Raw genomic sequence first — 13,560 nt, forward strand, 5'->3', positions numbered from 1 at the left:
GGTCTAATAATAGATTTACACAGAGAGTGTTGCCTTCTCAGCAAGCCTCTCAACATCATAGAGGATCAGTGGGTAACTCCACATGTTCTGCAGACTGTAGAGATTATATGGTTATCAAATGAAAGGAAGTCATCTGCAAGAACTCCCAAGATCTTTTATATTTTGTCATATTTTCACTTCTCCTCAACAATTGCATATAAAGCTTTTTCTTTTCTTTTTTTTTTTGTGGTGCTGCATTTTGGCACTAAAGTCAACATTATTTCAGCTGCATCACTGGTTTGTAATGTTAAGCACATTCTGAAGTAATTGTTATGAGTGAGGTTAAGAATAATGCTTCCAAGTCTGCAGGCCATTGTTATTTTGTTCCTGTTACTTAGAGTTTCCTAATTTAAAAATGTATACACATACATGCATAAAAACTGACATATATGTAGACTTACTTACAATCTATTTCACAAGCAAAATAAAAAAAATCTTCATTTCTTTATCCAGCATTCAGCCCTCTCAACTTACTGATCAGCATCAGTTAAACTAATGGTCTCTGGTGACAGCCACTGAAATCAAGGCCCAATATCTCTAGCTAAGCTTTCTCCAACCATACTGAGAAAATGCCAAAAGATTTAAACTTGCATATATCAATCAGAGAATTATCAAATTAATAATTAATAATAATAATTCATAGTTGAAGCTTACGCTATCAGCCTGATCTCTTTCCCATCATGGAAACTTGGCAGAAGCCAACTGACTCCGACTATTTTGTCACCTCTCCCAGCTACCCTATGATTTGGTGTCAGAGCATAAAACGGCAAATGATGTGTAGCAGTGATCCTTTGTAAAGGTAAGCTAACTAGTTTAGTCCTTTGTGATCAAATACCTGATTCTCTTCACTGTAAGTTCAATGTAGCCCATGTTAAAACATGTAAAACTCAATTTTCACTGTTGTCTGTATCTACGTTCCACCAGGGAAAGAAGAATCTATCATTAAGGAAGACTTTCACTAGATAATGTCAAACCACACATTACAAATCAGAATCCTCTGAGATTTCAGCATTGACTGGACATTAAATAATGGTACCCTTATACAAACCTCTTTACAGGGTGACTGATTTGCTAGCACTTACTATCTAAATGGGTCTATATTATGATACTGCATGCTCATAAGAGCGAACGACACATAATCGACCACATGTACGTGAAAGCTTACAAAATTTTTTTCCAAGGGAAAATAGTTGCTGTTCAGCGAGAAAAAAAAAACGATAAAACATTGCATAATGGGAAAGAATTCACTGAAAAGCCGCTTCACCATTTTGCCTTTTTGAGCTTTTCAGTTCGACAAAGACACATTCAGCAACCTGAGTCTGCGACAGCGTAATAGAGAGCCATCTAAACAGTTGCTTGCTTGATGATTCTCTCTCAATGAAATGGCACACTCACTGGGAAAAAAAAATATATATATATATATATATATATATATATATATATATATATATATACTGGATGAGTATGATGACGATTCATCAAGTGTGCATATTTGTGGCACTGGTGTGTTATGACTGCCTTTTTTTCCCTCTTACAAGGTAAGTGTTTGCTATTCTAGCATTGCATCTACATGCTTGAGTATATCAGTGGAAGTTTTGGAAGTGCAGACTGAGGGGCTTGATTGGTGTTTTGCTGGAAGATTTTGGAGTGAGTGACCACATGTGAATAGAATGAGTACATTTTACTTGCATCACCTGTTACTAATTTAGCAATGTTTTCATAAAAACTTACTTTATATAGCATTTGTTTGTCTTTTCGGCTTTTCCCAGTTAGGGGTCGCCACAGCAGAACTCCGGTCCGCTAATGACTGGCAGTCGATTTTTATGGTACCGAGTTGCCACCCCGACACCCAAACTTCAGCGAATGCACGACCATTCACGCATGTCTTTCAGAGACCACTCGACCACAGGGAGGACATACAGACTCCACACAGAAGGCACTCCAGCCTAGAATCGAACAGGAGAACCTCTTGCTGTGAGGCAACAACTGCATATTGTACAGTCTCAAGTTCATTTATTTAGGAATGTGCTTTGTATAATGCTTTAATTATGTAATTTATATAATTCAACTGCATAATATATATCATAACTTGCTGTCTCTGTGTTTATTGTCTTGGATTTGGCCCTGCACAGTTCCAATGAAAATGGGACCTCCTTGCTGAACACTCTTAGCAAACAAATCTAAATAAATACATTACTGATTAATTAAAAATAAAAATAAGCAAACATTTTCTATAAGCCATTACTTTTCTTTAAGTGCTTTAAAATTGCATTTATTACTCTGTTGTTAACTGGAACTGCTCATATTGAATTTTCTGTGTAAGCTCTTCTCTTGGCTTTCTGCAAATCTGGATTTGAACATACACCATGCTGTACATATGATTTGTTCATACATTCACTAGTGTGTAGTATCATCTTTACTTCTTTTTCTCTGCTGGTACTTCTAACCTTTCTGCACTGTCACTTGTATTCATACTCTACACACATTGTCTTCTTCCTCATTATCTGTTTGTCATTTCTGTCATATATATATGGTTCCCCTTCAGAATACTGAAACATCACAATCCTGAAATTCAGAAGACTGAAGACCAAAATCCTGAAAACTCAAAATCCTGAAACTCAAAATACTGAAAACACACAGAATACAAATAATGATAATATGCCAGTACAAGGACACACAGAAACACATACAAAACAAAGCATAGCAGTTGTCACCAAGTATGAGCAGGGTGGCACGCCCCCTTGCACCCCCATGTGTGTGGCTGCACCCTCCACACCCCCTGTTACTTAAATATAGCAACTCTGAGATTGCACCTAGTCTAGTGAAGTGCAATCTCAGAGTTGATATATATATATATATATATATATATATATATATATATATATATATATATATATCAAGTAGCAGGGGGTGTGGGTGGTGCAAGGGGGCTTACCCCCCCGCTTATACTTGGTGGAAAGTAATACGGTTTATGTTGTTTAGTCAGTATATGTATGCTGTGTGTTTTCAGTATTTTGAGTTTCAGGATATTTCAGTCTATGAAGGGGAACCATATATATATATATATATATATATATATATATATATATATATATATATATATATATATAAAATACACACACACACACACACACACACATATATATATATATATATATATACATACATACATACATGCATATAATTAACTAAAGGTATAATGTATCAATGAAGGAAGCTGGTACTTGCAAATAAATGAATGAACATACAGAAAACGTATATATTAAAGTTTATTAGTATTGAACAATTTCATCTCTACCTGAGACTTCAGAATAAAATCATCAAGTACCCATAGTCATATAAAGAACTTGACCTGTTATTCAATTTCCTATCAAAATTGCTTGAATTACTTATGTCTGTTGAACAAACGCCGGAACTTCCAGTATTAAGAACTAAATTCAAATAATTATTTAAGCAAACTGTAACGCACATGCTAAATAAATAACCAAAAATTCACCTCTACATCTAAAAACATCATGATGCAATTAAAACCAACCATGCCTTGTAAATTATAAAAATAGTAAAAGTAGTTAAAACATCCTGAAAACAAGTGTCAAATAGCGAATAAATCAATGCTTCACAACTTTACATCCCTTGGTTTCAAAACAGGTTTGATTGAAATAATTTCATTCAACCCAGGTAGTGCACTGGCATTAAGTTTAAGTTGCCGAAGAAGCTCCTCCTTAAATTCGAGTTGGTTCTCCCAGTCACCACCCCTACGGTTAATGGTAATCTTGTCAAGAATGCCAAAAGTAAAATCTCAGAAGTTGGAACATAGACAAGAGTGTTTATACAGAAGACTAACCTTACATCTGCTGAGACGCACTGGTGAGCAGAGGACATGTAACTGTGCAAAGCTTGGCTTGTAATTAGAATTATTTTAATAAAACAGTTACACTAAAACTATAAAATATAGTTATCATAATGTCCCAATGCCACAGGCAGAAAGGAACAAAGGTAGACACCACAGTATGCAGATATGATCATTTGTCTCTATTAATTGCAATGCAGCTGTCTTCCATGCATAATATATTATAATTCACCCTAGTGCTTTCCTGCTGTGATAAGGGCAACAATAAAAAGCTATTCTATATCATTTATAATTAATAAAGCAACATATAACCATCTTTTACTGAATATGGTTTTCTACTTAAATGTGTAGTCTATTTTAATTCATATCTAAAAACCATACTTTATTGTAGTGAATCCAGACTGATGTCACTGAAACTCAAAGCTTGTCCTTTATTGACTGCTGTGCAGTTTATTGACAATACTAGAAATACTTGTGGAGATATGGTAAAAGGCTGCAAAATATAAGAACATTTATATAGGCCCAACCTCCACAGACACAATCTCTTACTCTCGTTTGATACCTATATCTGTAGTACACATGCACATACAAATACATGTAAATCTGTCAGGAAAAATAACAATATAATAGAATATATTAAGGAGTAGTGAACTGAAGAGATGTGCAGATCTTAAGCCAATTATTCTGTTGGCACAGCTTGACAAAACTGCATACAAGTAGCAGTAAATATGCAATCTTGAAGGAACTATACATGTCTGAATGTAATAGTAAAAATAATTAGTGTCAGATCTGACAAGCATTCCCTTCCTTCCTTAACAATCCTTAATAATAAGCTAATTAGTCAAAAGTCAGTCTTCTATCAAAACCTTTTATTACTGCACAGGAAGTTAATATGTAAAACACAAGCCTTAGTTTAGGGAAAAATCACTCAGGTTAATCTGTATCATAATGAAACTGAAATACATAAACCGTACAGAATGAGATGTGAACCCTGATATTTTATTCCAGCACATGTGAGAACAATTATTGTTTGATCTGGAAACAAACTTGTTATGACTGTATTTTGAGGAATCTACTGTCTGTCTAGCTGATGCACCTCCCACAACTATATACACACAATCTGTAGCAATGTTTATATATTCAGAACAACACAATGCATCAGAGCAGGTAACTCTAGTAAGCAGATAATGAGCCTGCAGTGAGACATAAGCCTGAACTAATCCTAGATTTGAATAAAAGGCCATGAACAGCTCATAGAAAACAACAAGACTGCCACTATCACTTTAAGTTATATAATTTGTTTTGCTCTTGGCCATCTAGTTCTAAAACTGTATCCAGAAAACATATTATGTGATCCAAGGTATGTGATAAGTCTTATTTAAGTTTCCTTATACAAAATCTTCAGTGAAATTATTGTGTTCTGAAATTAATGGTATGCAGAAACACAGAAAGGATATTCAACAACAATTTATTAGATCACCAAAAGGACACATTGAAAGCAATTATGTGCATTTTTTTCACCATTCCTTTATGCAAAAAAATCATTCCTTTGTGCTTAAAAAAGATGGCAAATCGATTGGTTTCAGTTTGTGAATATTTTTTTTTTTAATTTTCCTGTTGACCTCTCAGTCACAGAATACTTACAAACAGAAACTGTTTTCTTTATAATCAACAGGTAACCACAGTTAAGTATTTCAAGCATTTTCTTTCACCATCCCCAGAGTTAAAAATACTATTGCCCCTTCACCCACTACTAACATTGCGCTGATGCATCCGATGAGTCTCCATATTCACAAGCTAGGTTGTACACATGCGATTTTTTACCTCAACACCAGCATCAATCGTTTGCAAGATGGATTCAGAACACTTAAACCTGCCTATAAAAGCTTACAAGTTAAGTAAAATGCAAAACATGGTACTCAAAAGTGCTTCATAAATATCATTAAGAACTACCACAAATTGACAGACACAATCTCAGGAACATATTTATCCATGTACTATTTAGCATGCAGCTGTACTAAATTCACATGACTTTGTCAAGTATTGCATACGCATTCTTGCATACTGAAAGTATATTCTAAAACAATGCACTCATCTGCTTGCAGTCATTTCTGTCCTTACTGCATGTCTCTTAAGTAATTCTAATACAATAGATATTTAATTTCACTTGTTAAATTCTTGGAAGAAACTAACCATGCTATGTAATATTCATCAGTCTTACCGTATTCAATCAACTACTTTAATTAGCAGCAGAGTGCTATTAAGAGTTATTCAACGGGTACAAAATTAGCCAAGAAGTGACTCACCGATTTTCTGGTTGAAAATCTTGTCAAATGTCAACTCATCCCGTTCCTCCAGGTACTTCTGCATCACACTACGTATACTGAGGAAGAAACAGAGAGAAAATATATGGTCAGATATTTGTTGAGAGTTCATCTCTTTTGATACCAATTCACTATTTAATCTAGTCTAGAAGAAATATATTTATTTACAAAAAGTGTAGGACAAGGAAATTAAAGTAAACAAAAAAAACTAAAGGTAAAACAAATGATTTATTACTATATATCCCAGTGATTAAACAATTTTATCATACTATTTCATTTTCCAATTGAATTTTCCAAATTGTTTCCCAGGATCTTCTTAGGTATATTTTTTTGCCAGAAGTAAATTATCACAATGTGACATGAATATAAATTAAAAATGATAAAACATGATTCTGAAGTGTAGGACTGCATAGTGGTTCTTCAGGTAGTGTTCTCTCTTCACAAGTTCCCTGGTTCAGTTCCCGGCTGAGATGCCCTCTGTGTGGAATCTGCATGCCTTCCCTGTGTTTTCATGAGTTTTATCCTGGTGCTCCACTTTCCTAAAATTTCCCAAAATTGGACACTCTAAATTGGCCAAAGTATGAGTGCATGTCTATGGAAGAATAACTGTGGCAGGGTTAGCCACCTAGTGGCATGAGCACTGGCCCACCATAATGGCCACTGTTGACCTGACACCCTTACTCCATATGCAAAAATAGGAAAAGGGGGGCTATGGAAGGGTGGAGTATTCTGGAGTAAACAGAAAAGATACAATACTTTAGAGAAAATAAAAATATTTCAGCTTTGCAAGATCTATACCTAGTGAAAGAAACCAGCGTCACAGAAATTACAATCCGCAAAAATACACAGTTGATAATGTAACTTGTCCAAATGTTTTTCCACAGAGGGGCACTGCCCCTATCCCCATATATCTAAATTTACTAACTCTGACACTGCACAACTTTGTGGGTGGGGGGAACAGTTTTATTATCTCCCTATACCAAGTAAGTTTTAAAATGAAACACAGGAGTAAATGTAAGTGGTTGGACTATTCTGATTTAGTCATAACACCGTACAATTATTAACATGTATCACATTTCATATATTACATTGCCACACCAAAACAGATAAAAATATTAGAAATAGTCTGGTTACATTCCCTTTTGGATCAAATGATCATAAGAAGTACAAGGTGACTGAGTCACAAGACCATGCACCCTTGCCAATACCTACCCTCATGCTGCTATACCACACACCCTGCAAGAACAACTTCTACATGTTTTATAATAGAGAGATTTCAGGTTAGCTACCTGTGTGCACTTGTCAATTCTTAAAGACTGAGCACACTTGCATAATGCCCTAACTTAAAGTTCACTAACAGATGATTTTCTGAATGCAAGAGCAGAGCAAGTTTAAACAGTTGAATGACAGCTGGAGTTCCACACATACAAATATGGTAGTGAAGGTGCCCTTCTCTAGTTCTACATGAAACTTAAGTAGTAACACAGCTGTGTCTTTTTATTAATGCTCACTGGGAGGGCGGTATCACTACAAAATCAAAATTGTGTTTCATGGAAACATGGCTCCTCAGTTCAACTGGCTCAAAAGTTATTTATTGAGAAAAAACTTGCAGTTTTCATAGATGATTGCACTTAAAAACATCTCCTTGAAACAAATGGTTGCTTTGTGGCTTTTTCTTTTTATTAGTCCTTATAGTAATTATGTTTGCGTAAATTATTATAATACTGTTTTTTAACCTAAATACAGACAGTGAAATACAGGGAAAAAACATTTCATGACATTTACAGGACATTGCAGAAGACATTAAATATATGTACTTACCATAATAAATAGGTAGCCTTTCTCTTTCCTCTTCAAACAGATATGATTCATTTGACTGATGTACCCATCTACACATATACAAGACTTTTCCAGGTTTTACCTCTTCCTCTCCCCCCTCCCATAATGCTCAATGACTTCTCTCACTACTCCAAATTTTGGAATGCAGCTTGAGACCTCATAATATTTGCATTTGTTAATCGAGCAGAACACTGATTCACTTGGGCCTTTTTCAGACTCATCCCTGAAGCACTGTCTGTCTAAGTGACTTGCTCAGAGCCACCCAGCAAGTAAATGGAGACAGTCAGACCCTGGACAATGGGAAAGAGCTTATTAACATTGCACTGGCCTTAACCCTCTGTGTTATCAGCCAGTAATAAATAACAGAAAACAAGGAAATGTTCAAAACTCCAGATACAATGTAATATCCTCCCTTACACACTTAAGGAAGGGGAATGGTACACAAATATACTGAAAAAGATGGCCAAAGATCTTCTAAAGTACAATAATTTAGCATTTAGAATAATGTCATCCATCATCTTAAAACAGTAGGATAGAGTCTGCAGTTCATCTTTATGGGTTGCTTCCTACAAGAATGGCCCTAAAACAGTCCATTTTCTTGAATCATTGTCCACTTTTTAGTGCCCGGGGAAGGTATGTGGAGTTTTCTTCATTCAGCAGCTGCTAGTACTACCCCTTCCAACTGCCTTTGATGTCCTGTGCGCTGATGAGCAGGTTGCTGCTGGCATGCCTTATGAAGGGTGTCTGACTGTCTTCTTTATCTTTCTCTCTTTGCCTTGCAACCTGATATAGTTTCTTTGTGCCACCTAATGAGTCACTTTCCAGAAGTTGGTAGAGTGCATCTGATGCCTTGCTCTTTACTATTTCATCTCCTTTCTTTAGCCTCTTTGCTAGCCAAACAGTATTTCTTCCTAGCCTGGTCTGTCTTTTCTACATCCCACTTTTTCCTGCACTACTTCTTTCTTTTGATGGCTCCTGAACTTCTGCATTCTATCACCAGCTTTCCTTATGTACCTTATTTCCATACCTGGCTCAGCCATATATTTGTTCTGTAGTTCTCACACCTACTGTTTTGAGGCGCTGTCATTCTTCTTCAGCTCTCCCTATTTCCCCTTCTTCTTGAGGTGCTAGAACCCTGAGTAATTCTTTGGACTGTTGTCCTTTCTCTCTTGTCAACTTCCAGGTCTTCAGACTGGTCTCTGTTGACATTAGAGCCTTCTCTGACCACTGCTTGCAGCTTACTGTGGCCAATAGTGGTTTATGCTCTGGGTCGACTGTTTCACTGAGGATGACTTTGCAGTCACTGATTCTACACCAGCACCCTTCCCTTACTAGGAGAAAGTCCACCTGACTTGCATGTTGGCACTCTTGTATGTGATCTTGTGACTGTCTCACTTTCTGAACCGTGTAATGGCTATTTTCAAGCCATTTGCCAGGCAGAAGTCCAGAATGCCCTCTACTTCTTTATCCTTGTTGCCCCACCCATGTAGATTCAGGCAGTCCTCGCATCCTGTTCTGTCTGATATGTGCATTCAAGTCACCCATTATCAATATCAGTTCATACTGTCCTGCTTTATCTAGTAGGTCCTGCAACTGTTGTCTGAATGCACTCTTTTCTCCACTATCACAACCTTGCTGGGATGCACAGGCTGAGATTATGAATACTGCCCCATCAACCATGATTGCCATGATTCTGTCACTAATTCTGATGACATCCCTTACTGTCTTCTGAAGCCTTTCCCTCACCACAATTCCCACACCATTTCTAGCCTGTCCTCCTCAGCAGTAGATTCTGGATCCCAAGCCAAGTGGCTTTGCTGCACTGTCCTTCCATCTCATCTCTTGGATGCAAAGGATGTCCAGCCTCTTCCTTACCATCATGTCATCCACTTCTAAGCTACATCCTGTCAGCGAACCTACACTGAGTGTAGCAATTCTTAGTTCATGTCTGGCAGGTTGAATGGCTTTACATCCACCTTTTGCTCAACAGAGCTATTCCAGTTAACCCAAACTGCATAACTAGACACCTTCCAGCCAGTAGCTTAATCACTCAGGGTTTCTGGGCTTTATGGTGGGCACACAATGGCCACTAGGGGCACATACACTCCTCCCACCATTAACATATGTCCCTGGTGTAGCTCACAGTAGGCTGGGTCCTCATAAACCCTCTTATTACTGCAAATACCCATGCCCATTTGGTGACACTAGTCAACACAATCAAGCCTGTATAAATTTGACATGATTGAGCAGCTCTTAGCTCATTTCCACAGAGCTCAGCAATGCTTGGTGTCCTCAGCTGTGCCTAAGAAGTTTTTATCTTGCATCTGGTGCCATCCAGCCAAAGCAAAGTACTTTCACTGAATAAACCCATTTTTATAAGCAGTTTAAAGTGCACTGCTGTTGGTATCTTGAATTACTTATTGCCCCTCATTGTCCGTGTCCCTTTCCTTATGTTTGTTTAAGTTTCAGTTTGGTAGAATTGCACTTGAAACACCCTTTTATTATGTTTTTACATTAGAAGGACTGTGTCATCTCATGGCAGTAGGTGTTTACTTGGTCTGTATGAGTAGGGAAACACACAAATGAGCTCTAACTGAAGTTGTTTTATTGACCAGAGGGCTTATTAGTTAGTTTTCTGTATTTTCAGTGCTGGTATAAAGTCAGCAAATTTGCACTGAGCTGCTTACTAGACCAGTGCCCTGTACAGAAACAAACAACTAGAACCAGATTTTCTTGTAGAACTGCCCATATAGCGGGACCCTATAAAACAGTATATGCAGAGCAAATAACTTGCGCACTGACAGGTTTACAATAGCTAGTTTGCATGGTGAGTGACAATACCATTAAATTTAGTACAGTTTGGTATTTTATAGCCTATTCTGCACCCCCCCCAAAAAAAGCACCTTTAATAGACTTCTGTTAACCCCGCATGCCACACCCTTGTAGCGCACCAATTAGAGGACTGAACAACATGGATATGGAATTTCATAACTTCTCTGGATATGGCTATCTTGAATCAATGTAGCAAGTGTCTCATGTTTGCTGACAACCACTTATTCTACAGAGTAATAGATACAGTATGTGAGAAGTTTACATACACATTGTCACTGGAGGCTAAACTCTTGCAAACAAGCATACATCAGATTGTCAAAAACACGCACACAACACGCACCACACATAGCAGACAACACACACATAGACCAACATATGCTGAGGCACTTAAATGCAATATTCCTAAACACCAAAGGCATTCCCTAGACCACCCATCGGCAAAGATTATCCTCAGCAAACCCAAAAGCACTCCATTAAAGCAACACATAACAACACACATACAGCCACACTCACTCAGTTCAGCCCCAAATACAAAGCCCATAAGACAAGTAAACAAGTTCCCAGGACTTAAGTCATACGGGACTCCAATGTAAGACATGCTAATGCCCCTCTAACAGCACCAAACAAGGAGAAATTATGGTTCCTTGCCTATCTGGAGCCAGGATACACCAAATTATGCATGCACACACTACTGTCACTGCACCACAGGTACCAGTATGATTCCATCATAGTCATGTAGGTGTAAATGACCTGAGATATACCTCACTAGACTATATGACGAGATACACTACAGTTCTCTCTATGTTTCACAGGCTGATATGAGGTTAAAATTGAGCAGTATTTTACTTTCACCAAGGATGAAGCCAAAATATAAACAAAATATAATTGATTTTAATAACTGGCTGAGTTTCTGATGTCATTCTAACAGAATCCAATATTTATCAACATGAGAAGACATGGTTAACAGACCATGTTACTTTGTCAAGGATGGTCTACACCTGTCCCTTCTTGACTCTGAAATACTGGCTAAAACGTTATCCTTCCCATAAAGCTTTTCTTGGCAATTTGAAACTGACAAACCTACCGACATAGAAAAATCAACTCAACTGAACATCACGGTGTTCCTTCTCAATGCCCAGAGCTTAAGCAAAAAAAAAAAAAAAAAAAAAAAAAAAACATTCCCTCCAAGCCCTCCTCATCCTGAAGAATACAGACATCTGTGCAGCTACTGACACACATTTAAAGCCTCAGTGAGTACCCGGCCAGTGCAAGGTATCAGAGCTTTCTACACTTTTAGACCAGTATCTGCACAGACAGGGACTTAAAGTGGAAGTGTCTAGATATACATCAATAACAAGCATACCTCTTGGTTGGTTAAACCTCATAAGGGAAAATGCTGCAATCCCCCCTCCTCCCCCATCACATCCTCCCTGGTAAAGTCTGGCCATAAAGCTGTCTCCTTCAAAATCAACTCAGTAACCCCAGTAAACCCAGTAACAGCAATTAGTCTAAGGCAAACTACTTTTTGTAAACTCATTAGCACCTACTGAGTGTGGAAGTTCACAACTCTAGAAGCCTACACTCATCTTGCATTCCAGAGCATTTTCTAAAAAATAAGCTTAAAAAGCATAAGATAAACAAACATAAATATTTTGTGAACAATAAAAGCTATTAAAACTGAACAAGTAGCTATCAGTAAGAAGTATTATTTACATTAATAATAGTCAATGCATTCATAGTCTATACTGTAATATATCATAATGCACACATACCCCAAATTATATTTTTTCTAAACGTTCACTAACAAATTTTCATATCTTGAAAACTGTACAACCCAGACATATATTGTTAGAACATTTTTGTTAACCAGACATAAGTTTCACTTGACAACAATAAATTCCTGTAAAAGTGCAGGTTTATTGAGATATTTACAGAAATATGAAAACATACGCTTAATTATATAATTAGCAAAATAAATAATAGTGGATGTCACTCAAGATGTGCAACTTACAGCACAAATAATAAAGAAAGTTTTCTTCATTAACATCTAAGGTTTCACGAATGTCATGCAGCAGTTTGTAAATCACTTGGTTTTGGAAGTATCAAGTACCTATGGAAATATTGCTTGTTTTCATAACTAATAAAAACAACTAGCAATATTTCCAGTATAGTGTAATATAAACCAGCATTGGCGGTGAATTGTCCTGTCTCTCACACTGATGGCTGACACTATACATATCAATAAGAAGTAGGTCTCTTGGTTATGAAAATGTAATCATAACTATGAAAATACGAATAATAAGTGGCAAATATTAATTTCTCTACTGTAGGACATCCTAGACTAACAATCTTGGTGGCATTTTGTTAGTAACTCCCTGCCCTTTCTAATATTACATATTAATAGCTGATAAGTCACTTTGTTAAAGAAGCCAGACCCATAAAACGTCTGGATGCCACAAGGAGGTATGGGTGTGAAGTGGAAATATAAAAAAAAAAGGTGTTAAATGCACGACTGAGTTAAGCCATCATTTATCAAAAACCACTGTCCCTCCAAACCCAGAGAAAACAGCAGCCTACACTGAATTATTCAGAAAAACTCTGTACAAAGATGCCAGTGGCTACACAAAGGGGGCTGCAGTACCTAGCAGAAGTAAGCCCAAAACTAACTAAAAAAAA

At 37.0% G+C, this 13,560-nt stretch overlaps 1 protein-coding gene across 1 annotated transcript in view; it reads right to left on the bottom strand.

Annotated features, from left to right (window-relative positions):
- The window catches only part of GRK3 (G protein-coupled receptor kinase 3), a 2,112,642-nt gene that overhangs the window by 1,641,658 nt on the left and 457,424 nt on the right, over positions 1-13,560 (bottom strand). Inside the window, exon 2 of the mRNA XM_044068485.1 lies at positions 6,196-6,272. Within this exon, the coding sequence (XP_043924420.1) occupies positions 6,196-6,272 (77 nt within the window). The remainder of the gene's footprint in view (positions 1-6,195; positions 6,273-13,560) is intronic.

Source organism: Protopterus annectens, chromosome 4.part0, assembly GCF_019279795.1.
Source record: "Protopterus annectens isolate FY-2018-M chromosome 4.part0, PAN1.0, whole genome shotgun sequence".
In the NCBI taxonomy this organism is placed as follows: Eukaryota; Metazoa; Chordata; order Ceratodontiformes; family Protopteridae; genus Protopterus; species Protopterus annectens.